This window comes from Pleurodeles waltl, chromosome 6 (genome assembly GCF_031143425.1).
Source record: "Pleurodeles waltl isolate 20211129_DDA chromosome 6, aPleWal1.hap1.20221129, whole genome shotgun sequence".
Lineage (NCBI taxonomy): Eukaryota > Metazoa > Chordata > Amphibia > Caudata > Salamandridae > Pleurodeles > Pleurodeles waltl.
The window spans coordinates 379199551-379227452 of NC_090445.1; the positions used below are offsets into that span (position 1 = coordinate 379199551).

Here is a 27902-nt window from a genome sequence, read left to right on the forward strand (position 1 = left end):
CCAAACTCCAGATTTCTGTCTGCTCCCAGAGGGAATCTGAACTTTAACTTTAACTTTCCTGGCATGTTACCCCCATATTTCACTGTATATATGTTGTTTTAGTCTATGTGTCACTGGGACCCTGCCAGGCAGGGCCCCAGTGCTCATAAGTATGTGCCCTGTATGTGTTCCCTGTGTGATGCCTAACTGTCTCACTGAGGCTCTGCTAACCAGAAACTCAGTGGTTATGCTCTCTCTGCTTTCCAGATTTGTCACTAACAGGCTAGTGACTAAATTCACCAATTCACATTGGCATACTGGTACACCCATATAATTCCCTAGTATATGGTACTGAGGTACCCAGGGTATTTGGATTCCAGGAGATCCCTATGGGCTGCAGCATTTCTTTTGCCACCCATAGGGAACTCTGACAATTCTTACACAGGCCTGCCAGTGCAGCCTGAGTGAAATAACATCCACGTTATTTCACAGCCATTTACCACTGCACTTAAGTAACTTATAAGTCACCTGTATGTCTAACCTTCACCTGGTGAAGGTTGGGTGCAAAGTTACTTAGTGTGTGGGCACCATGGCACTAGCCAAGGTGCCCCCACATTGTTCAGGGCAAATTCCCCGGACTTTGTGAGTGCAGGGACACCATTACACGCGTGCACTGTACATAGGTCACTACCTATGTGCAGCGTCACAATGGTACCTCCGAACATGGCCATGTTACATGTCTAAGATCTTGGAATTGTCACCCCAATGCCGTTCTGGCATTGGGGTGACAATTCCATGATCCCCCGGGTCTCTAGCACAGAACCCGGGTACTGCCAAACTGCCTTTCTGGGGTCTCCACTGCAGCTGCTTCTGCTGCCAACCCCTCAGACAGGTTTCTGCCCCACTCGGGTCTGGGCAGCCCAGTCCCAGGAAGGCAGAACAAAGGATTTCCTCTGAGAGAGGGTGTTACACCCTCTCCCTTTGGAAATAAGTGTGAAGGGGTGGGGAGGAGTAGCCTCCCCCAGCCTTTGGAAATGCTTTGATTGGCACAGATGGTGCCCATATCTGCATAAGCCAGTCTACACCGGTTCAGGGATCCCCCAGCCCTGCTCTGGCACGAAACTGGACAAAGGAAAGGGGAGTGACCACTCCCCTGACCAGTACCTCCCAGGGGAGGTGCCCAGAGCTCCTCCAATGTGTCCCAGACCTCTGCTATCTTGGATTCAGAGGTGGTGGGGCACAATGGACAGCTTTGAGTGGCCAGTGCCAGCAGGTGACATCAGAGACCTCTCCTGATAGGTTTTTACCTCTTTCAGTAGCCAAGCCTCCTTTCTTAGTAGCCAAACCTCCTTTTCTGGCTATTTAGGGTCTCTCCTTTGGGCTATTCCTCAGATAATGAATGCAAGAGCTCACCAGAGTTCCTCTGCACTTACCTCTTCGACTACTGCCAAGGATCGACCGCTGCCTGCTCCAGGACGCCTGAAAAACCGCAACATAGTAGCAAGACGACTACCAGCAATATTGTAGCGCCTCATCCTGCCGGCTTTCTCAACTATTTCCTGGTGGTTCATGCTCTGAGGGCTGTCTGCCTTCACCCTGCACTGGAAGCCAAGAGGAAATCTCCTGTGGGTCGATGGAATCTTCCCCCTGCCAACGCAGGCACCAAACTTCTGCATCACCAGTCCTCTGGGTCGCCTCTCATCCTGACGAGGGTGGTCCCTGGAAAACAGTAGCTGGGTCCAAGTGTCTCCCACAGTCCAGTGGCCCTTCTGTCCAAAGTTAGTGGAGGTAAGTCCTTGCTTCCCCACGCCAGACAGAAAACCTGTGTACTGCGTGATTTGCAGCTGCTCCGGCTTCTGTGCACTTCTCCTAGGATTCCTTTGTGCACAGCCTAGCCTCGGTCCCCAGAACTCCGTCCTGCATTGCCCAACTCGCTGAGTTGGACTCCGATGTCGTGGGACCCTCCTTTGTGACTCTGAGTCGACCGCTGTCCTCAGATCTTCTAAGTGCCTGTTCCGGTACTTCTGCGGATGCTGCCTGCTTCTGTGGGGGCTCTCTGAGTTGCTGAGCGCCCGCTCTGTCTCCTCCTCCAAGGAGCGACCTCCTGGTCCTTCCTGGTCCCCAGCAGCACCCAAAATCCTCAATGCGTCTCTTGCAGCTAGCAAGGCTTGTTTGCGGTATTTCTGCGTGGAAACACTTCTGCAACCTCCAGCACGCCGTGGGACATCTTCTCACCAAAGGGGAATTTCCTGGCTCCTTTCGTTGTTGCAGAATCTTCGGCTTCTCCACCTGGAGGCAGCCCTTTTACACCTTCATCCGGGATTTAGTGGGCTCCTGCCCCCCCCGGACACTTTCGTAACTCTTGGACTTGGTCCCCTTCCTTTACAGGTCCTCAGGTCCAGGAATCCATCTTCAGTGTTTTGCTGGTGCTTGTGGTTCTTACATAATCCCCTATCACGACTATTCTGTCTTTCTGGGATAGTAGGTTAACTTTACTCCTACTTTTCAGGGTCTTGCTTTGGGGTATTTTGGACACCCTTACTGTTTTCTTACAGTCCCAGCGACCCTATACAACTTCCCATAGGCCTGGGGTCCATTCGTGATTCGCATTCCACTTTTGGAGTATATGGTTTGTGTTGCCCCTAGGCCTATGTCTACCTATTGCATCCTATTGTGATTCTACATTGTTTGCACTACTTTTCTTACTGCTACTTACCTGTTTTGGGTTTGTGTACATATAATTTGTGTATATTACCTCCTAAGTGAGTATATCCTCTGAGATACTTTTGGCATATTGTCACTAAAATAAAGTACCTTTATTTTTACTAACTCTGAGTATTGTGTTTTCTTATGATATTGTGCTATATGATATAAGTGGTATAGTAGGAGCTTTGCATGTCTCCTAGTTCAGCCTAAGCTGCTTTGCCATAGCTACCTCTAACAGCCTAAGCTGCTAGAAACACCTCTATTCTACTAATAAGGGATAACGCGACCTGGCCCAAGGTGTAAGTACCATAAGGTACCCACTATAAGCCAGGCCAGCCTCCTACACACACTCATTTGGAAGTTTAAGCAGTAATTTCTTAAATGCACGAACCCGGGCCTCTGCTGAGCAGAGTGGATTAAATTTTTTGACACAAAGTCAACCGCACGGGTAAGAACCTGCAAACTGTTCTTGGCAGCCTATGAAATATTTTTAGGGACAATAGATGCCTATCCACTGTCCCAAATGCTTTTTACGCTGGCAGTGGAGCCCTTTGCGGAGATAACCAGGAGGGAGAATGTGAGTTTGTGTATACGATTGACAGACTAGACTGATGGAGTGTACCTTTAACGGTCTGCTGATATCTTTTTTTTTTTTTAAACGTACTGACCTTGGGTGGACACTACACTTTCTGGTAGACCCTAGCCTAACGGCTGAACCTAATGCGCTGAAGGAATGGAGCATAGTGTGTAGTAGTCATACCGTCCGGTACATAGGAGTGATAGTATACAATTCAGACTTACATTTGACATAGATTTGATGGCTGGCAGTTTGGGGGCAACACTGTATTCCCTGAAAGGTAATGATCGGATTACTTACTGGTAATCTTCATTACTCTGATTCTTCCTTCCTCATCCCATTCTGAACAAATGGAGAGAAGTGCCCTATTCACTCTTCATGTCACATGTATTAAGCTAATCTTCCCTTTCTGTGAAAGGGAAGAAGGACAAGTAGCATATAGCCCCTTCTCTCCCCTGGAACTATCTGTGTATCACCAAGCACCACAACACCGGCTGATGAAAGAACAAGGAGGGACATACAGAATGGGGTGAGGAAGGAAGAATCAGAATAATGAAGATTACTGGTAAGTAATTTGAGCATTACTGCCTCATCGTCCTTCCTCGTCCCATTCCGAACTAATGGAGGAATGCCCAAGTAAGACCACTTTCAGAAGCCACACGAAAGAACCAGAAGGAACACATTCAGTGCAGTGCAAAGTTCAATGAGGCACAAAAATAAATAGAGACCCTGGAACACTGCAGACTACAAGCCAGTGACATGAACAGTCCAACTACAAGGAGCTGCATCAGGAGGAGGAAGCAGCCGTGACCAGGATCTTGGAAACAAAGGATAATTTATCACCCTGAGCAACGTGTAGCCTGTAATGGGTAATGAAACAGATATCCCAGAGGAGAACACCAGACTATTCATCCTAGGAAGCAGCCATCCCACGAGTGGATTAGGCCGTGACCCGGCCCAGGGCCTGGTAAGCTGAAAATATAACAGACTTAAGCCAATGGGACCGGGTGGAAGAAGAAGGCCGTCTGCCCTTCTGCACAGGCCCAAAGCTGACAAAAAGGTGGTCAGAGAGACGAAACTCAGAAGACCTAGATAAATAGATCTTCAACGCATGGGCAACGTCCAGAAAAGACAAGGAAGGGTCAGAGACCAAAGCCTCCGGAGGCAGGACAGGGAGAACAATTTCCTGCTCACAATGAATGGAAGAATTCACCTTAAGGAGGAATTTAGGATCCAAGGAAAGAACGGCCCAGTCCGCAAAAATGCACAGGTATGGAGAGTGATAAGCCAAGTTATTAAGTTTACCTAAATGCCTGCCAGTGGTAATGGCAACCAGAAAAAAAACACTTCAAAATCAGGAACTTAAGGGATATTGACTCCAGAGGCTCAAACAGTGGGGACTTTGAACGGAAAAGCACCAGGGGAAGGTCCCAGGGGGAAAATGATTCCGAAGGGGTGGGCGAAGAAGGCGTAAACCCCGAAACAACTTAGAGGCTACCCTCGAAAAAGTAGATAAATCATCCATTGGAGCCCGAAAAGTTTTAATAGAGCACCACTTGAGTTTCAGAGTGGCCACGGAGAGAGACCCTTATCAAAACCCTCCTGAAGAAACTGAAAAATTGCAGAGGAAGGGGCAGAGACAAAGATCGGGTCCTGCACCAAGCATCAAAGGAATCCCAATGATGCTCATAGGCCTGGTTAGTGGAACCCTCTCGAGAAGACTGGAGGCAACAGGAAACCTGCAAAGAAAAACCCTGCATCATAAGGCCCTCCCTCTCAACCTCCAGACCATGAGACGCAAATACGCCAGAGTCCGCAGAGGAAAAAGAGAGACGGACAAAGGAGAATGCGTCAAAGGACGACACCACTCCTGCCTCACCGCCAGTAGATGGAGAAGAGGGAACCAAGGTCCCTGAGGCCAAAAGGGAAGGACCACAACCGCTTCCCCCACCTCCTGGAGCAGGCAAGCCAGGAACCACTGGATCAGAGAAATTGGGGGAAAGGCGCAAAGAAGACCCAGAGGCCAAGGAATGAACAGGGCATCGGTCCCCAGTGCATCCTGAGTCAAGAACCGGGTGAAGTAGAGTGGAAGCTTGACATTCATGGGGGAAGCAAAGAGATCCACCGTAGGAACACCCCACCGACTGCAAATTTCGGAAAACACCAAAGGAGCCAGAACGAACACCAGGGATGACAGGAACACCCGGCTAGGGAGAGCAGAGCAACAGGTAAATCACTGGGAATGGCCCAGTGGGGGTAGAAGAAGAAAGAAAAAACTACCGGGCCTCCAGTGAAGGACAAACCGAGGCACCAGCTAGCACCCCTGGGGAAGTTGTGCAAACGCACAGGACGCCCATCCACAGCGCAGGGAAACTGGGCTCCTCCGTAGCCCTGGAGGTGCACAGGCAGCCATGAAAAAGGCACCCGGGCAAATGCACCGGGTGTGCCGAAAACATTTAAGAACGACTGGCAAGAAGCCAAACAAAACAAGTGACGATGTCAGTGGCAAATACACACCTTGGACATTCATATTATTTTAAACTCTCATGGTTTGTAATTGTTATGCAAGTTCTGGAACCACACGTTTTATTACACATTCAAACCATAATTTTAAATCGAAATTCAGAAGTAAACAGCTCTTTTTTCCATATAGTAACCTAAAAAGAAGCACCACTTGTTTCAGATTAACTTTGAAGTATTCGTTTTTTGCTCTTCGGCGCCCCCTTTTGGAATACGCAAGAATGGAATGAAGGTGCATTTTATTACTTCTTTCTGTCGGCTGCTTGGGCTTCATGGGCATGTGACAGTTGGCTTCTGAGGCACTGTGAACAGCTCATGCATCCGAGATCTTGGGACCCAGATATGTAAACGGCTGCTCGGGTGCTGTTTTCCGGTAACCTGCAGTTCCCCTACTGCTTGAAGATTGGGATGAGTCTAGGTTCCAAAGTTTCGCAGGGATGTCATGCCTTTCCCAGCCACCCATAACTCTTTTTTTTAGCAGCGGAATATTAACTCATTACCACTTTTTTTTTTTAACTTTACAGTAGCCTTAATCATTGTAAGACGTGAGACACCGGAATTGGTAGGGTTCCCTTCACACGGCGTATAAATGAATGATTTATAACAACGAGATCAGTTTACCCAAGCTCCCCACAGTAAAGAGGAGCTGTAGTGTTGTATGTGTTGAAAGCTCTTTTATACCGTTTTCCCTGGCATCTTTAACTATGCTTTTGATTTCACCATACGTAAGGGACTGCATAGGTGGCAGTCCCAGCTCTTAACCATTTCTTCTACTGTGAGTATATTTCCATCTCTATAACAGCCCCCTATAATCATCAGGTCTACCTCATCATAATTTCGGGGATAATCAACCTGTGTTGAGGTCCAAGCTTATTTCAGTCCACTGATGGGCATGGTGGGAGGATATGTGGGATTAGTCTTGGTTCTGGATCAGCATCTTTGCCAACATCTAATTGGTTCTCTCTCTCTTGGTCCAATCCGAGCAACTGTGAGCACTTTGCTTTATGTCACAATACAAAGGTGAGGAGATCTCTGGGATGATTACTGATGGCCATGGTGGCTATTTCTGAAAGATCGCGTCCCTGCAACCACTGGGACAACCACTGCAACTGAGAAGTCAAATAATACGCTTCATAATCAGGTGGGATGGGTGCCTTCAGAATAGAAATAATTTAACATCCTGGACAGCAAAATAACTTTTGACAACGCTATCCAGCCTATGACTGAGATCTGCAATGTTTGCAGAATTTATCATTACCTCCTCATCATCCTTCCTCGTCCCATTGCAAACGAATGGAGTGAAGTGCCTTATTCACTCCTCACGTCATGTCTACAAAGCTACATCTTCCCTTTTTATGAAAGGGAAGAAGGACAAGGAGCATATAGCCACTCCTCTTCCCCGGATTTATCGGTTCTTTTTTTGTGCCCTCTATGTCTTCTGTCAGGTGTTGTGAAGGGTTGCCTGGGCGCCCTTTGCAGTTACTTCTTTTTTACTTTACGCTGTAAGTGCGGCTGCATGGGCGCTGCCTTATTAAACAGATTAGGAAAATTAGGAGGAAGGAGGCAAAAAGTTTGGGGATGACCCTGCAAAAAGGGCCAGGTCCAACACCTCTCTTATAAAATCTTTTCTTGACTTCTTTAAACTGAAGATCCACACCAGTTACCCAGGAGCAATTCCGTTTGGTACACATGCATTTTTCGATATGAAATGTTCTCAGTTGAAGCTCTAGGGTAAAAACTTGAGCCATGTAAGACACTATTTGGAGCTGTTTGTTTTCTTTATAAAATCACACGAATTTCCAAAAACTCAAACTGTTGCTTGCTTATATTGTATGTGAATTTTAAACCACAATCATTTGAGTTGATCTCTTAAAAATGTGCCAAAAAGAGATCTTGTGTACCCTTCCAAATTAGGAATAAGTCGTCAATGTACCTCAACCAAATGAGGATGTTGGACCCAAACTCATTGTATTTTTCTTGCCATGCGACTTCCCTCTTCCACCAGACAATGTGCTTGTGGGATGGTGAAAGGGAGTGCAGTGGTTTCTTTCCTTGGAATTATAATTTGAGGATTGGTCTACCTCCTACCACAAGCACCAGCAATTTGTGTGCACTGTGTCTGATTTATGACCAGTTGTTTTCACCTAAAAATATATATATATTTATCGTCAAGGTGCATATATATATATATATATATATATATGTATATGTGTGTCAAGGTACATATATAATGGGTTAAGTGTAGTAAACATATGTCTAACTGCATAAACTTGCCTTCACAATATTTTGTTCCTCAATATTGCTATGATATTTTGGCCTCAGGATTTTCAGTAGTTGATATTTTGGTTGAATACATCACTTAATAAGATCCATAGCGTGATGATAGAGGCCCGATTTCCATACAAATAACATCCAATTGAATGGGCTTTTTATACATATTAAAAACTAATTTTCATTTACTTGCTGCAGTGTTAATATATACCAAAGCGCATGACGTCCAGAGCCTCATTTCTTTCTGGAACTGTTGCAGAGCACTGTCCATTGACTTCAAGACAATGAGAATTCGAGGGAAGGATGTGAAGGTGAGACGCTGGAAAGGAAGAGATGACCGCTGGGTGTGGTTCTGCCGACTTGATGGTCATTGGTGGGCCTATGGAGAAAAGGTAAGCAAAACGTTTGGAGCTTGGTATTACAAATGCAGCTAGGCCTGAATGGAAAGCAGGAAAAGTCTGAATCAAAGGTTTTCTGGACGTCTATCAGTTACATTTCCGCAAAAATGTAGGTGACCTGGGAATGATTATAAATAGGCTAATATACCCCCTATGTGCATTATAAGAATATTGCAAGTCACTGAGGAGTTCCTTTATAACATCATGGAACTCCAAGGTGACGTGCAATATTCTTATTATGTACAGCTGGGAGTGGTTTGTTCCTTATAATATATGGTCACTTCATCATCCTTTCCACAAACCATTTAATTCCTTAGTGTGTTACTGTTTTGTATGAAAGAGATAGGATATTTGTAGACATGATGAAGAATAAAAGGGGAACCTGTTGCTGTTAGTTATTTTTTGCAAGAATATATTGAAGTCAGTTTAATGCAAGTCAGACTGAAAAATGCTGTAGCTCAGACATCTAGAAACATGAAGAGCGATTCTGTTTTTCTTGTAATTACCCGAAGTGTGCAAAAGTAAACATCTTGCAATAAATGTCACCTTTTTGCTGATCACTTTTCTTTAGAAAAATAAATCAGAAGAAGGAAAAGCCATGTTTCGCTTTCCCTATTTGAACTCCACCTTTAATTATGCTCCGGAAGCTGCCTTTCACCCTATATCATTTCTTTATTAGCGGTGGCGAGAGATGTCCAAGTCGCCTACAATAAGGAAATTAGAGGCAGGCTATTAGACGGGGATCACTGGTTCCGATCTGTTATGAAATACTACTGGCCATTATTTCAGCCACACAAAAACATCTGAGTAACTGATACCGGAACTATTTAGTGAGTTTTGTTTAATGTGCAAAAGATGTTAAAGTAAGGTAATAATGCTGTGTGGTAGGAAATAAAAAACAAGCCGAAAGAGAAGCAGACAGTTATTATATCTGAAGTACATTGGATATGTGCAGTGAAATATGAACAATTCTACAGTAATGTGCAGGATGATGAATAATGTTGAATTGAATGAGAGGAAGACATTTAAGGGTCAGGAAATTAAAGAGATCAGAAGCTTACAGGATCAAAAGGCAACACAATATAAGACAACCGAGATGAGGTTACTAAGGAGTGTAAAGGGAAATTAGGTGGATGAACTATGAAAGCAGAGAAGAAAATAAACTAACAGTCGGTGAGAAAATCAAGGTTGGTTAAGGTTTTGTCATCATAAAAGTAGCATTATGTTAATTGCCTTTATATAGCACGCATTCATCATTGGTTTCTTGATGCTCGGGCATATATCAAACATAACAAGCAGACTCAAAAGAATACTTTTTTGAAAAGCCAAGTCCTTAAATTCTTTCTGAAGAGCATAACTATTGATTCCATAAGTAACTAGGGAATTCCAAAGAGTCATTGCTGAAACTGAAAAGCTCTGTCCTTCAAATTGTTTTGTTCTAAATCTAGGATATAGCAAAAGATTGGCAGATGAAGAGCAAATCTCACAGTGGAGGGATATCTTTTAAGCATTTTAGCTATACGTAGGGGACTCACGCTCTTAATTGCTTTGAAAGTGAGACAACAGATTTCACATTTGGCTTGATGCTCTATAGGATGTCAGCGTAAGGATTTCAAGGCTGGGCTGGCGTAAAAGCCTCCTGGAAGGTTAAAGGTTATGGGAGCTGCTTGATTTTGAAGTGCCCGTGGCCTGTGTGTAAGTGTATTTCGTAGGCCAAGGTAGAATGAGTTAACATAATCTAAACTTGAAGACACCAGCCCCAATATGACTGTTTTTAGAGTGGCATGTGTGACGTACAGAGCAATCTTTATAATCATTTTTAGCTTAACAATACAGTTACAGATCACTGCTCCAATTTAGGGTTTTAAAGAAGCCAACCTTTTATTATAACCCTTGGGCTTTTGGCTTTTGCCTTGGGGACAGAGGGTAGGCCTTTATCCAGTTGATGGCCAGTGCAATTGTTTCAATTAGTTTGTTTTGTTGCTCAATATCACAATTTCTGTTTTATCTCAGCTTAGTTTTAGAATATTGTTACCCATCCACTCCTATATATATATTGCATAGTTTTCAGAAAATTCTGTTGGTAAGTGGGTGGTGCCTTATAAATGAAAGAGGAGTTGGGAATCATCTGCATAGTTGCAAAGTCAGCACTCTAACTTTTCCAACTCTTTAATGAGAGTCATGATTTATATGTTGAACAAGTGAGCTGATAAAGAAGATCCCAGAGGAGGTCCGCTATCAGCTTGAACAGATGTAGCCTTAAAAGAGGATAATGGACTGGATAAGTATGCTCCTCAGAAATTACTTTATCCGTCTAAGAGATCACCCCTTCATGCCAACAGCCTCCACAGGGTTGACCAAGATGTCATGGTCAACCGTTTCAAAGGCATATGATAGGTCTAATAGGATCAGCTGATGTCTGTCCTTTGTCCTCATCCCCACACATGTCATCTACTACAGAAAGTCTGACCAATTTGTACCGTGTGCTGGCTGAAATCTGACTTGATGAGGATCAATATAGCTAGTCTCCTGTAGATGACAAGAGTTTTTGGCATATATTGGTCTCCACAATTTTAAATGGAAATGGTAGAAGAGATATTGAACAATAAATTGTTAATTCCCCTTGCCTTTTAGGTTGACCCTAAACATCGCTTGCCCTGCCTGTCGAGACATGTTGTACATATTTGTGGACTTACACCCCACCCACTTCTTTTAATCTCAGTGTCCTTTAAAACTCCACACTTCTAAGTGGTTATTTTTCCTATTTGCTCCTCCTTTTTCATTTCATTTTGTTTCCTTCCATGGAGCAGGCCCCTATTACATGTAGCATTCCACTTGTCCCGTTTTAGTGTCCCTGGAACTACTTCTTTCATGTTGCTCTGAGTGCTTTTTGAGCTGAAGGCTATGTTGTTGTCACCTCCAAGCTTGTTGTTGCCCTCCTTCCATGCGTGCCTGCAGAGTTATTTATTTTTAATTGTAGTGGTAAATCACGTCACCTCCCCCCCATGCCACTGTCACCGCCCCCTACCTCACGCCGTTGTTGTTTGGCTTTTTTTTTTAAACGGATTCACCTGGGTAGAGCTGATGCCAAGACTCAAATCTGGTTCCCTAGTTCTGAAGTTGGCAGCACTGGATGTTACACCATATCCTCTCTTCCAAAGAGTTGCCATTTTTTGGCTTTCACCATTTCTTTATGGCACATTAAAGCATTATGAATCTCCTTTAATGTGAGCATGTGTTTATGAAAGCTTTGTTTCCATCTACGCACATCTGGCTTTACCCCCTCTCCCCTACCTGCCCCCTCTCCAGATCCCTGTTTCATCTCCAACCCTGTCCCTGTTCCACCAGCCCTCATGTCTGTTTTTCCTCCCTCCCGCCATCTGCTTGTTAAGCCCTCGCTAGTGTTACTCACGGGCGGAATGCCGCTGAGGATATATTTTATTCATTAAAAAATGTCCTGATGCAACTGGCAAGTTTTCATAGACATCACTGGCACGTAAATGAAAAACTAGTGGGTTTTGGGAGTGTTCTTTAGACCTGGCGCCGGGCTCTGGAGAAGCAGAGAGGCTGTTTTTAAAGATCTCTTGCCAGTTCACATGGGCCCCACATACATAAAATCAATTTAATTATGGGAAGGGGTCACTGCGCCACACTCCACCTAATTATAGGAAGGGGTTGCTGCACCACAAATAATTCCATGTTGTTTATTCACGTGTTTAATATTATTGCTTCAGTATTTAGTACATATTTTGGACTTTTCTCTTCAGTTTGATGTAATATTCATGTTTCCGTTGACGCTGTCTTTGTTCATTTTCTTAGTGCTCCCTGGCTGCTTCTATGCGTGTGTGAACTTTCAACTCACTGTAGGGATGTGTGTGCAGCTTCTAATTGTATGAATGGCCTCATTTAAAGGAACATGTAGGACTGAACCTTTGCTAAAGCGCCCCCAATTATATACTACTTTAATTTACAACTGCCACCATGTATGCTTAATTTGCATTTCTTTACCTGGAGCTTGTCATAGTATGTTGTTGGCATACATTTCTTTAATTGAAGCCATGCAATGTAATGTTTACCATATATTACTTTAATTGAAGCCTGTACTTGTGTTTTACATGCATTTATTCAATTCAGGCCTGTTATAGTGCACTTTTCCATGCACATTTTTTTAATTCTAATGGGGTTTGAGCCTGTTAGAGCCCTCTCCTCCTATTTTTAGGGCAGCGGCCATCTTGGGGGTAATTCCGGTCAGCAGGCTAACTGTTGACCGATGTTTACAGGGTGACTGGGCCCTCGGTGTTTATACCGAGAGCGACGTGGCTGCGCAGCATCAATTACATGTGAGTGAGCTTGATTAACTCCACTTTTAACTGTTTGTTTTTAATCATTTTACTGTTTTTGGAACTGCCATCCCTTTTACTGCCACTCTTTTATTGTGCTTTGACTTCCGTTTTTTTGTTTATCATTATTTCTTGTGAGTGTACTATGGAGGTGTACTATTTATTCTCTTTCTTCCAAAGCACTCAGCGCGGGCCTGTTTATACGTGGAAGCCTTTTTCTAAAGGGCATTGGGCCTGTTAGAACCCTCCTCTCCTGTTTTTTGGCAGCGGACATCTTGGGGGTAATTCCGGTCAGCAGGCTAGCTGCTGACTGGTGTTTACAGGATGATTGGGCCCTCAGTATTTGCGCGGACGCGTCTATGGCGCCCCGAAGGTGTGCCTAAGGGAAGCCCGACTGGGGCAGAAAATTGTGCCCTTCTAAAGCAAAACTCTATCAGTTTAACTTATTCCCCAAAAGCGCTTTATACCTTAGCTGAAAGGCAGAAGTGTAAGGGACATGCTCTGGCTGCCCCTGATAAACTAGATGGATGGATTTGCAATAACTGTAATTGGGCGTCTGACTTGAGGCCCCACAGTGTTGACATTTATACTCCTCAACATGAAGGAGCTGCGATGGGAAAGAGGACACTAGCACCAAATGTGCCCTGATTAATGCACGCTCCCTGGTCATACATAAGACCAAAATAGAAGATATGGTTGTCCACCAAAAGTTTGACTGTTTATTCATCACCGAGACCTGGGCCAAAGAAGATTCGGGCCCGTACTTTATAGCGGCTTCCCCTCCCGGCTACATGTTTCTCAGACTTTATAGAACTGCAGGTAGGGGAGGGGGTCCAGCTATTATTTTTAAGTCAATTTATCGTTGTCTTGGGGAAGCTATAAATGTTACACCAGAAATCTGTGAGGGCGTCTACTTTAAGTTTCGCCTGAAAAATATTGTGCTCTTTGAGGGCCTGCTGATGTATCAGCCTCCTGGACCAAAATCCATTTTCTTTCAGCACTGGCCTGCTGTCATGGCCTCCAAATGTCTTGTCTTGGGAGATTTCAAAACTCATCTTGAGGATACTCAGAACCCCCACACTAGTGAGTTCCTGAACCTCATGGCGGATCTTGCTTGGGAACTTAAGGCTACGTCACCCACTCACCAGGCTGGCCATCTATTGGATGGGATATTTACTGGATATGATAATTGTGTTTTTTGGAGAACAGCACCCTTGAATGGACAGACCACCATCTTCTTACTTTCAGGCTGACGAAGCCTTTGTCCCCATCTGACTCTTCCACCCCTTTAATGCCCATCAGACACTGGAATAGAATAAATGAACAGAACCTTAGTCCGGCACTGACCTTAGGCAGGGAAACAGCTAAGGAAATTGCTCTGTCGGCTGTTGTTAGATTTAACTTTGGGGTAAAATGGCTATTGACCATCTGGCCCCTCTAAGAACACCTCCCCTCCTGGTTGAGAAAAAAGCCGGTTCTCCCTGGTACACCAAAGACCTTAAGAGCCTACAAAGAATATACCGTCAACAGGAACGTAGGTGGAAATTAAATCCTAACCCGAAGGAAAAAGGGAAGCTTAGAGCTGCTCTTAGGATCTATAAAGAAGCGATAAATAAAGCTAAGATATAGTTCTACTCACATAAAATTAAGGAAGCTAGGAACATTCATAGAGAACTTTTTAGAGTGGTACGCTCTCTTACGGTTCCAGCTGCTCCACCAGAACTGGAAAACTCTCAAGATTTTTGTAATAAGGTTGCTAATTTCTTTGAAAACAAAGTTACTCAAATTCAAGCCAGCTTTGTTTAATCTTTGGGAGCACCTGACCCCTACGAGCGCTTAAATAGTTCAGTTAGCAGTGACTCTTCTATTCTTACCGATTTACAGCCTCTTCGGATGGAGAGGATAAAAGATCTTCTGATGAGTATTAAGTCAGGTTCCCCCCACTGACCTTTGCCCTCATCATGTATTGCAGATTGCTCCGGAGTTGGTGTCGTCGGCCCTTGTGCCAGTGTATCAGGAGACCCTGAATATAGGAGATTTTCCCTCTTCATGGAAGGAAGTGATTGTTGTTCCTTTGAAGAAGAAACCTGGTGGAGAGACGAACGATCTTAAACATTTTCAGTCCATTGCCCTGCTACCCTTCCAGACAACAAATTCTGAAAAGCACCTTAATACGGAATAAGTCACATTTTTACAAAACTCAGGCTGCCTGGATTCCTCCCAGCACAACTTTTGGAAAGACCATATTACTGAATCTGTCCTCATCATCACATCTGATACCATTTGCATAGTAGTTGATAATGGTGATGGGGCTATCCTAGTACTATCAGCCTATTTTGATACTGATAATGCGTCCCTTTATGATATTTTATTACACATTAGGACTCGTTTTAGGCCAATGAATCTTTTCACCCAGTTGAGAGACACCTTAGGACGAGATAGCTAATCAATATATCAATCAATATATCAATAATGTCATCAGTATTTATCACGACAATGCATTTCACTTTAGTCAAAGTCATTAATCAATTCAGAGACGCTACCATGACCTTTCAGCCATGAATAACTACATCTTGTTTAGTAGAAGTTTGAGTTTTATTCCCTATTAATTACAGTCAAATAGCAAATGCGTTAATCTCAACACCAAGAAACATAATAGCATAGTCACGATATGGCAACTTTGGTAAGTTTTCATTAGAGCGAGAATCACAAACATCAGAACATAACACAGCATGAACATAGATCAATTTAGCAGAGTATCGGTAATGCGTCAATTCAACAAAGCATGGATTTGATCGTTTGTCTATTTGCGTCAGTCTAGTGAGCACCTGTCCTAACCTCTGATTAGCATTCGCATGTTGGGTTTCATGCAAAACAATTTAGAACACCAATTTGGAAAACATCTAGCTAACGTCTCTGTCAAAGCAAGCAGTTGGTACCTAGAAAGGAAAAGCAAACAGACAAATTACAATTGCATTGTCATAATTACCCTCAAAGGATTAGGTCAGCATACAGGTTCAGTCTTCGTCTTCAAGACATCAGTCAAATCGCCATCAATCAGAACTCAGCTCTGGGGCAAAAGGCACTTTCCTCATAAGGAGGTAAAGTATAAAAATGAACAATCTAAGGGCAAGGATGGTTTTAAGTAACCCACCAAGTCACCCAGCTGAGTGACAGAGTTTCTGGATAAAATCAATAGCATTCCCTAACCCACCTAAATGACTCCCCGTGACATGGGTTTTTATCCCTTTTCCATTGTACATTCCCCCAAAATTCTATTGGTCATTTGCTATACCCCACTATCTTTAACCTATCATAGAACACATTAGCTAACCCTACTCTTCACCCCATATTATTTTACAAGTCTTTGATTGGTCTTCGTAATTGACGTCTTCAGAGGTGGCACGTCCGGTGTGATTTCATCCTTTTGTAATTCTTTGCACATCTTTTGGTCAGCAGTTCCATTGTCTTCACCGGTTTGAATGACCTTGTACATTACATTAATCTACATTGTTTCATTTCACTTTTAACATTTAGGGGGTGATTCTAACCCTGACGGGCGGCGGAGGCCGCCCGCCAGAGTTCCCCCCTCCAGAACACCGCTCCGCGGTCCTATGACCGCTGCAGTGATTCTGGGTTTTCCACTGGGCTGGCGGGCGACCGCCAAAAGGCCGCCCGCCAGCCCAGTGGAAAACACCCTTCCCACGAGGACGCCGGCTCCGAATGGAGCCGGCGGAGTGGGAAGGTGCGACGGGTGCAGTTGCACCCGTCGCGAATTTCAGTGTCTGCTGAGCAGACACTGAAATTCTTTGTGGGGCCCTCTTACGGGGGCCCCTGCAGTGCTCATGCCATTGGCATGGGCACTGCAGGGGCCCCCAGGGGCCCCACGACACCCCATACCGCCATCCTGTTCCTGGCGGGAGAACCGCCAGGAACAGGATGGCGGTATGGGGTGTCAGAATCCCCATGGCGGCGCAGCGAGCTGCGCCGCCATGGAGGATTCCTTTGGGCAGCGGAAAACCGGCGGGAGACCGCCGGTTTTCCACTTCTGACCGCGGCAAAACCGCCGCGGTCAGAATGCCCTGCGGGGCACCGCCAGCCTGTTGGCGGTGCTCCCGCCAACCCTGGCCCGCCGGGGTCAGAATGACCCCCTTAGTCTGTGGACGAGGGGAGATGGTGAGAACGGATCTAACATGGTTACATTCATCTTCCAAGTCGAAGAAAAAGAATAAACAGGGTCATGGCCCCTTGTGAGTCAGCACACTGAAAAATAGAAAAATGCATTTAATATGAGAGCCAGGCAGCTAAGCTCCGGCTCATTCTAACTTAAGGCCTATGAGGTTTTCATTACAGATTTAATAACGCAAATGCTAGTATAAACTTATTTAAACATAATAAAAACATTTTAATTATCATTATTAGTTCGTGTATAAATTGGTGGCCACTCATCGTGGTTACAATTCAAGCACACGTATAGGCAAAATTACTATTATTATAGTTTCTATGTGGCAGCATCACACCTTAATTCATAAGCATTTCATGTTAATATAGATTATATAAGCTACGCTCTCTCAATACCATCTCGCAGCATTTAATGGCACAACACCTCCACCAAGCAGGTGTCAGAGGAAAAGCTTTGAGTATTTTGAAATTCTTCATTGGTGATAGATCTACCATAGTAAGCTGCGGTGATTTCAGAGCTCCCCCATACCAATTACCATGTGGAGTCCCTCAGGGCTCCTCCCTCAGTCCTACTTTGTTTAATCTTAATGTTACCCCGTTAGCCAGACTTATCCGATCATTTGGCTTTTTAGCCACCTCAGCTTGCAGACAGAGAGCCTGTTGTGCTCTCCCTGCCCGTCCCCTTCCTGTCCCCTTCCCCATTTCCTCTCCCAGCAGCTTGAGCTGCACCAAGTAATTTCCATTCAAGCCGGAAGAGCTGGGAGCATTCCTCCCCCTTTGTTCATTCTCGCCAGCTTGCAGCGGCTTCTCTTTTTTAGTAGCTCTGTAATCCTCCGTGGTGAGTTAAAAGTTGGATTACTTGTTAGTTTTCTATGCATGACCTATGAAATGCCAGCACACGCTTCATGGGCATTTTTACAGCTGCAGATTGCTCTACTAAGCACTCTGCCGCAGCCCTGCAAGCTTTTCTGAGGCTTCTTACACAAACACATCTCTCTGTTATCACACAGTGGGGAGGCAATGGTTGCTTCGATTCCATGCAGCATCCAGACATTATTTTTTATTATTTCTATAACAAAGCCTAAGAAGTGACAAAAAAAATATTTTGTATTTCTGAGCGTCCTTTGTTGTCACATTTCCATTGGTTGTTTCATACTTGTGATGAATGATTCTTCTTTCTGTTTATTAATCTCTAAACTCGGAGCCCATTACCACAAGTCTTGATCAGTGACATCTTCTTGGGTGAGAATTTTTCACTGTAGTGTTCTCACTTTGCAGCTGTTCCAAGCGCTGTATTAACAAGGAAATGACCAGGTACTGAAGCATTAAGTGTTGTAATTATCCAACCTGTGCTGCTTATCCTTTGCTCCTTCTTCCCTCCTGCTTCATTTCTTTTTTTTAGTTTGTGCAATAGCCCAGTGGCTTAACACTGCTGCAGGACAGCTCACATCCCCACTTGTCGTTACTACCTGCCTTCTCTTTATTTCAGTGAGGGACCAGCATTACTACCAGGCTCTGTGTGGCAATGTGCAAACATTTTTTTGTTGTATCGTTCTTAAGTACCAATCAGCCAACTTGAAAATGTAAACAAAAGTTTTCAAATAATATGCCAAAATAGCAGCCACTGCATAACAATGTAGGTGCACACGAGGGCACACAACAGCCATTTTGCAATTGTTTCGCTCTATTAGCTTTATTATTGGCTGTCCAGGTGTACTCTGTCACACATCAGTGAGTATTTTGGAATTCTTCTTTTCTTTATCCTTTGGGGAGTAGTGGGAGGTATAGGAGAGGTGATCAGTGAAGCATTGCTGCATAGGCATTCAGTGATAAAAATCTATGTTCTTAAATACTCACATACCGTAGATTTTTTTCTGTGCTTTGTTTTTAACTTGTAATAATACTCCTTTATTAAGCAGAAAATTAAATTAGTAAATTGAGAAATCTGGAAATTGAAACCAGTTTCTACACACCACATAACTCACCGCCACACAATTCAGCTCAACCCAACATAACTACACTCCACATAACACCACTTAAAGCAACATGATTCAGCTCCACACAGTTACACTCTACTATTTACTCTACTAGATACCACAAAAAATCCCGACATAAAACCACTCTGACACATAGCAACAATCCACGTAAACACCACACCATGCCACATAATTCCAATCAGCATAATTTCGCTCAATGCCATACAGTTCCATGCCACACAATTCAACTCTACACATTTCTGTTGCACACCACGTAATTTGACAACAAACCACATAATTCAACTCAACACAGATAAACAACTTACCAGATACATCCAATCAACACCACAGAATTCCACATCTTGCCACAAAGTTCAACTGCACTTCACACAATTAAAACCCACTACATACCACTCCATATCACAAAATACCGATCTATATAATCACACTCCATGACAAACAATCCCACTCCACCTAATTCCAGTACACTAAGTACCACGTAATTACTATCCTCATAATTCCATTGCACACTATACCACACTATTCAACGCCACAGAATTCCACAACTAACAATTCCAATCCAAACTACATAATTCCACTCCACACCATATACATCCACTCCACTCCATAACACATGGGTAAAAGTAATTTGGAGTTCTGCAGATGGGGTCACTCCGTCACCAACGTGATGGATATCCTCTCCGCCATATTACGATTCCATCCTGTCTATGGAAAGGGAAATATGGCGTGTAGGAGGCTGGCCTGGCTTATAGTAGGTACCTGATGGTACTTGCATCTTGTGCCAGGTCCAGTTATCCCTTATTAGTAGATTAGTAGTGTTCTAGAAGCTTAGGCTGATAGATGTAGCTATAGCAGAGCAGCTCTGGCTGAACTAGGAGACATGCAAAGCTCCTACTATACCACTTATATCATATAGCACTATATCACAAGAATCACAATACTCAGAGGTACTAAAAATAAAGGTACTTTATTTTAGTGACAATGTGCCACAAATATCTCAGAGGATATACTCCCTTAGGAGGTAAGTAAAATACACAAAATATACACACAAACTAAAATCAGGTAAGTAAACAGTTAGAAAAGTATTGCAAACACTGTAGAATACAATAGGATGCAATAGGCCTAGGGGCAACACAAACCATATAGTAAGAAAGTGGAATACAAACCACGTACGGACCCCACGCCTAGTGTAGTGTGAAGGGGGTTGCTGGGAGTGTAAGAAAACACTAAGGGTGTCCAAGATACCCCACCCCAAGACCCTGAAAAGTAGGAGTAGAGTTACCCTACTTCCCTAGAAACACACTAAAGTCGTGATAGGAGATTCTGCAAAGACAACAACTGACTGCAAAGCACTGAAGACGGATTCCTGGACATTAGGACCTGCAAAGGAAGGGGACCAAGTCCAAGAGTCACACAAGTGTCCAGGGGGGCAGCAGCCCACTAAACCCCGGAAGAAGGTGCAAAATGGCTGCCTCCGGTTGGAAGAAGCTGAAGATTCTGCAACAACGGAAGATGCCAGAAGCTTCTCCTTTGTACAGAAGGTGTCCCACGGCGTGCTGGAGGATGCAGAGTTGTTTCCACGCAGAAAGACCGCAAAGAAGCCTTGCTAGCTGCAAAGGTCGTGGTTGAAGAAAATGGGTGCTGCTCGGGCCCAGGAAGGACCAGGAGGTCGCCCCTTGGAGGAGGAGACAGAGGGGGCGCTCAGCAGCACAGAGAGCTCACGCAGTAGCAGGCAGCACCCGCAGTAGCATTTGAACAGGGGTTGAAGAAATCTGAGCACACGGTCATTTCAACACTACAAAGGAGGGTCCCACGAATCCGGTGGTCAACTCAGCGAGTTGAGCAATGCAGGACAGAGTGCTATGGACCTGGGCTATGCTGTGCTCTAAGGATTCCTTGCAAAAGTGCACAGAAGCCCTAGCAGCTTCAGTTCACGCAGTACACAGGATTACTGTTTGGTGTGGGGAGGCAAGGACTTACCTCCACAAAATTTGGACAGATGGACCACTGGACTGTCGGGGTCACTTAGATTTGGCTCCTGTGTTGCAGGGTCCATGCTCGTCAAAATGAGAGGGGACCCAGGGGACCGGTGAAGCAGGGGGAAGATTCAGTCGACCCACGGGAGATTTCTTCTTGGCTTCCAGTGCAGGGTGAAGGCAGACATTCCTCAGAGCATGCACCACCAGGAAACAGTTGAGAAAGCCGGCAGGATGAGGCCCTACAATGTTGCTGGTAGTTTTCTTGCTACTTTGTTGCAGTTTTGCCTGTGTCCTGGAGCAGCCAGTAGTCGATCCTTGGCAGAAGTCGAAGAGGGAGATGCAGAGGAACTCTGGTAAGCTCTTGCATTCGTTATCTGTCGAGAAACCCACAGGAGAGACCCTAAATAGCCCTCAGAGGAGGATTGGCCGCCTAACCAGGTAAGCACCTATCAGGAGGGGTCTCTGACGTCACATGCTGGCACTGGCCACTCAGAAGCCTCCATTGTGCCCTCACACCTCTGCATTCAAGATAGGCAGAGGTCTGGGACACACTGGAGGAGCTCTGGGCACCCCCCTGGGGTGGTGATGGACAGGCGAGTGGTCACTCCCCTTTCCTTTGTCCAGTTTCACGCCAGAGCAGGGGCTGGGGGATCCCTGAACCGGTGTAGACTGGTTTATGCTAGGAGGGCACCACCTGTGCCCTTCAAAGCATTCCCAAAGACCAGGAGAGGCTACTCCTCTCAGGCCCTTAACACCTATTTCCAAAGGGAGAGGGTGTAACACCCTCTCTCAGAGGAAATCCTTTGTTCTGCCTTCCTTGGACTGGGCTGCCCAGACCCCAGGAGGGCAAAAGTCTGTTTGTGGGTTGGCAGCAGCGGTAGCTCTAGTGAAAACCCCAGAGAGCTAGTTTGGCAGTACCCGGGGTCCATGCTGGAGGCCCGGGGATGCATGGGATTGGCACCCCAATACCAGATTGGGCATGGGGGGGGGGACAATTCCATGATGTTAGACATGTTACATGGCCATATTCGGAGTTACCATTGTGAAGCTACATATAGGTATTGACCTATATGTAGTGCACGCGTGTAATGGTGTCCCCGCACTCACAAAGTCCAGAGAAATTGCCCTGAGCTATGTGGGGGCACCTTGGCTAGTGCCAGGGTGCCCACACACTAAGTAACTTTGCACCTAACCTTCACTAAGTGAGGGTTAGACATATAGGTGACTTATAAGTTACTTAAGTGCAGTGTAAAATGGCTGTGAAATAACGTGGACGTTATTTCACTCAGGCTGCAGTGGCAGTCCTGTGTAAGATTTGTCTGAGCTCCCTATGGGTGGCAAAAGAAATGCTGCAGTCCATAGGGATCTCCTGGAACCCCAATACCCTGGGTACCTAGGTACCATATACTAGGGAATTATAAGGGTGTTCCAGTGTGCCAATCAGAATTGGTAAAAATGGTCACTAGCCTGCAGTGACAACTTTAAAGACAGAGAGAGCATAAGCACTGAGGTTCTGGTTAGCAGAGCCTCAGTGACACAGTTACGCCACAAACTATGAGCACTGGGGTAAAAATTGGGGTAACATGCCAGGCAAGATGGCACTTTCCCACATGGCGCAAGAGCTATCTGTCATGTTTGTGACAGAGTAACCCATCCACAAAACTCTTAATCAGCCCTAGTGTCATTTTCAATGCCGATACTTGTTTACGAGAAGGATTACCACTGCATCCTTAGAAGCTCTCTAAGCGATCCCTTGGAAAGACAGTCATTCAGTAGTTTTAACATAGGGCTCTTGATTCTCAAGAGGTATGATTTAAGATATAAGGGGGCACGGTTCTTGAGGTGACATTGATTCTACTTTAGACATACGAGTATGGAGCCAGTATGGTTCCTATCTAGAGGGGCTGATTGACTGTACATACTGCTGGCCGAAATGCTATACTTGATTTCATTTTCTTTTTGAATAAATAAAACATTTAAACTATTTAATATTTCTTGAGATTAGACAATTTTCCAAATGACTGTCCAGATCCAACAATTCATTTAGCATTTTGAATATATTCCCTCTGTTTATTCAGGGCTTCCACAACTTTGTTTGTTCAATAGAGTCTAAGATTGTGAAAGTTCAATTTTGTATTCTGACATCTGTGGTGTTCTGCATCTAGGGGTGAGGGAGCATGATTCTGTGTCAAGTTATGATGTAGAACCCTAGTTACATGCTGTGAGCATGATTCTGAATCCAAGTTATGAAGTAGAACCAGCTAACATGCTGTGATGTAACTTGTTTAGAATGTGTGATTGGTACCATGGGAAACTGAGAAGCAGTTGATCTGTTGTTAGCTGTGGATGAGGTCTCTCCTCCGGATGTACTTCAGGAAAGAATTCCTGCTATACATCAACATTTTCTGGCTTGCCATCTATACTTATTTGCCATTTTATTGGTGCCTTTTATTAGGATTATATGATTAAAAACATGACTCGGCCACATCATGATTTGAATCTTGGACTAAAACATCCCTGTGGTAGGCAGCCACCCTACTACATTATGTTTCTAAGTCAGTGGCATTAGATATCCGGAAAATAATGGTTGAAGCCTCTTTAATTTTCCTCATTAATACTATATTCACCAGCACCTGCTCTTTGTTTTTAATATAGCACAGACACTAAAGCACTAGGGGCCAGATGTACAAAGCATTTTTTTACTTGCAAATGGCCCGATTCGTAGAATCACGCCATTTGCAACCGGAAACTTGCTTTTTCTAATGTACAAAATGCAAAATTCGATTAATTGATGTGCTGCTGAATCGCATATGCGATTCAGTATTGTGAAGGAGCACGTTTAGGGCGCCCCTTACAAATACTGAATCGGTATGGTGTGTATTACTGTTTAGGGACAGAACTTTGGATGCAAAAAAGAACAGAAAAAGTATGGGGGGAAGCCCAAGTTGCGGCCTTACTCCTAATCGGACTTTTCTTGCCACATAAATTGAAATGAAAAGTAATACAGTTTCACATAAGCAAGCCGATTCAAAGCGCCACGGCCACCATAAGCATTACCGCGGAGGAGAGACACTAAAAGAAAAAGAAGTTTGCTTGCAGTCAAACATATGGTCAGAATTGCAATTAGCCACGTAACAGGGTCGATGTCCAAGGCGGTAACCAAAACGCCCCAAGGAGGGACAAATGCGAAGCATTTACCAATTATAGCAAAAGATTTTTGAACGGCAAGCCCATGAATGAACAATAGTGATGGTCAGGAGGTGGGCGTGGCTAAAGCCCAAAAAGATAATAACATGTCGAAAAGCAGCGCTTGTACACTACTAGGTTCAACCTAAAAAGGTTAAGAACCACTGAAATACACCATTAATCTAGAATGTCCCCATTTCCCCAAGAACACTCTTCCCACCAAGGCTGCCTTGAAATAGTTTATGGTTCTGAAGAGTGTTATGAGTCAAATATGCTGTATAACAAATCACTTGAAAAACAGTCTACTTATGCTGCAGGTTAACATGTGAAATGTGATACGGGTTTATTATCCCTATTCAACATTCTGTGAGAAAACCGCTTGGTCACTGGTTCTAATCTTAGTCAGAAAGTAATGGTAAATGCACATATTGCAGGAATATGTGAGTGATCTTCAGGCCCCACTGAGAATGCTTAGTAAGGTGATGTACCAACAATTCGAATGTGATTAGTTTTTACAGGCTTAAACATAGTAACATATATGTGTGTGTACATTCATGTATAGCAGTGATGTGTCACAAAGTTGTATCCTAGTGAGAGGGTGTGTCGTAATAAGTGATCAGATTTCTCTTTGCACGGTTTATTCCCAGTAGCTTTCAGTCGTTTAACCAGCAGCCTTCTGTCCTTTCAAGCATGCGAAGACCAGGGATAGGTTGTAATGACCGGTAATCTGCAAAATTCCTTCAGGCCCTGAAGTCTTAGCCAGAGTGTTCCTAGTGCTTCTTTTGGTTGAAGAAACACTCTTAGCGAGATCTCGATTGTCTGTGTGTTGACTCGGAAGCAAGACTATCCCTTTCTGGGCGTCAATCTTGCTCAGATAAATATTATTTCTTGGGTTCGGACTGGTCGACATTTCTTCGAGTCTGTCAGGAAGGGATGCTTCCAAGCAGTGTATGAGGCAGGGAAGAGAGCTGAGAACATGGCTGCCAAGAGGCCCCATGTCGTGTGAAATCTTCTTCTAGTCTTGAGTTTTCAGCCAATAATCCTTTACATGCGTGGCTTTAAAAAACGAAATCACAAGTGCCGCAAGGCAATATGCTGTTGATAAAAGAGCCAGTACTGCCTGAAAGTGTTGCACATGCCTTGGGGCCCTTGGAACCAATTCGACCGGAGGAAATGCAGTCACAGCTGCTTTCATTGTTCCTGACAGTCTCTGGTGGTGCATTTTTACATATCTGGAAGTGAAGGGGTATTGATGGGGTACAATTTTAACTCATTTGGCTCTCCAGAACATTCGTGTAGAAGGGATGCGTAGGCCCATGCACTTTAAAAAGGTGTAAAAATTGTGTTTGATTCTAATAGGAATGTGAAACCTTTCCAAATTTCAAAGTGTTTCAAAAATTACGACATTGTAGTCACCTATGTGACAGCTGTTTTTAGTTGCGCCCGGAGTAATTTAAAACTAAAGTGCTCGCGCAATTAATCAAGCTAGACCTCTAGAGACAACACACAAACATGTCAGTTGTGGGACTAGCTTTACTGCTAAATATCAACCTACTAAAGAAAAGCTTTATTTGAAACGTAAGGGAAGTCCATGCCCTTGGGGCCTACACATGTAACTTCAGAATGCACAAACAGCATCCCCTAACATGCCTTCCTCTGCATCTAGCCATTTACTTTGTGTGCTCATAACACAGACTGTGTGAACTTTCAATCATTGCAGCGTGCCACTTTGCAGCTCTGGAGAAAGATTATACCTTGCAAGCTTCTTGGAAAGTAGCGCAGCTGCGCTTGTAAAAGTAATTATCTTCAAGCACTCCAGGGCAATATATTTTTAGAGACACAGTAGATAAGGATGAAATCTAGCCTCGACAGTATCTGGAGTAGGTAAGTTCCTGGCTTTCAAAAGTTCCATATGGATGTGCTAATCTATGCCGCTCCCGAGAGTGTAGTTCACATCAACAAACTGCCCAGGATCCAAAAAATAAAAAATAAAAAAAAAATGAAAAGTAATACAGTTTTACATAAGGGAGCTGATTTAAAGCGCCACGCCTTTAGTTTGAAGGAGCACACAAAAGGAAACAGAAGATCGCTCGCAGTCAAATGTATCGGCAGTTATGCAATTAATCATGGGGAGCGACCCTTGACCTGCTGTTGAGGTCAGGAAAAGCTCCCCATGCCGCACAGCTCCACCTGTCTGTGCCCGTGTCCTTTGTCCCCACCCTCGCTGCGAGTTCGAGGCCCTCCTCCACCCGCGGGCTCCCGCCTGCGCCTCATCCCTGGTGGCCAGTGGTGAGTCGTAAGTACTTTCACGACACAGGGATCCGTGACAAAGCCGTGGACTGGATCACCTCCTTCCTCACCAGCAGAACCCAGAGAGTCCACCTCCCTCCTTTCCAATCTGAAGCCACCAAGACCATCTGTGGCATACCACAAGGTTCCTCCCTCAGCCCGACCCTCTTCAATGTCTATATGGCACAGCTCACCAACATCGTCCGATCTCACATCCTCAACATCATCTCATACGCCGACGACACCCAGCTGATCTTCTCCCTCACCAAGGACCCCACCACCGCCAAAACCAACCTCCACGAAGGTATGAAGGCTGCCGCCCACTGGATGGAGAACAGTCACCTAAAACTGAATTGGTACAAGACAGAGGTCCTCATCCTCGGTCCCACCCCCTCCGCCTGGGACTCCTCCTGGTGGCCGACCCCACTGGGAGCCGCACCAACGCCCACCAACCACACACACAACCTAGGTTTCATCCTTGACTCATCACTCTCCATGACCCAACAAGTCAACTCCGTCTCATCCTCCTGCTTCAACACCCTCTGCATGCTCCCGCAAGATCTACAAGTGGATCCCTACCAAAACCAGAAGGACAGACACCCAGGCCCTTGTCAGCAGCAGACTGGACTACAGCAACGCTCTCTACGCGGGAACCACGTGAAGAAGCCATGCAGAAAACATGGAGACTTGTATATTTTCAGTAGTTGGCCCTTGTGCTACAGGAGGGCTAAACACGGGAAAAGGCATGACGTATGCATGCCTTTCACAAATGAAATCAAGCGATTTTTAAAAGGCAAGCCCACGGACCAACAAAACTGATGGGTGTGCGGTGGGCGTGGTTAAAGGCCAGCAGAGAGATTACAATAAGGGACAGAACGCTTGCGCGCTTAACCCTAAAAAGATTGCTTTATCAAAAAATCAACTACAAACATGGTGGTCTGTTAGCTACAGCTGGCCGCCATCCCTGTGATGGCTGCGATTCCTAATGGGTCGTAGATTTCAACCTACTTCATTATTATGCATGAGGTAAGTCTATTCACAGCCCACTAGGAATTACTAATGAAACACAAGAGTTTCAGACATTAGGAATACGGATTTCTTAGTTGTGATTCAAAAAGAATCGCAATGAGTAAATCGTTATTGCTAATGTTAGTACATCTGGCCCTAATTTCCGTATATGCAACTAAGAAAAAGGACTAATACCTTTGTGTGCTCTTAAGGAACCAGCTTGTAAATGGATAACTTTATCTGTTTTCTCAGACTGTGGCAGCTTTCGATTGGACTGCTACGGTTTTTCAGTTTTGGGTGTTTGTGTTTTTTGAGGCTTTCACCCCCTAACATTTTGGCTGGTTACCACATCCAGTGCTTATAGAGTAGAAGGGTGGCCCAGTATATGGTACCTTTTCTTCATCTACAGGGACCAGTCCTCTCCTAAATAACACAACTCATCCTTGCTTTGAATATTTCCTCTTTTGGAG

General features: G+C 44.6%; 1 protein-coding gene across 1 annotated transcript in view; it reads left to right on the top strand.

Moving 5' to 3' along the window:
* LOC138299768 (protein mono-ADP-ribosyltransferase PARP12-like) overlaps positions 1–27902 on the top strand; it is a 248316-nt gene that overhangs the window by 81163 nt on the left and 139251 nt on the right. The window contains exon 5 of the mRNA XM_069238308.1: positions 8313–8445. Within this exon, the coding sequence (XP_069094409.1) occupies positions 8313–8445 (133 nt within the window). The remainder of the gene's footprint in view (positions 1–8312; positions 8446–27902) is intronic.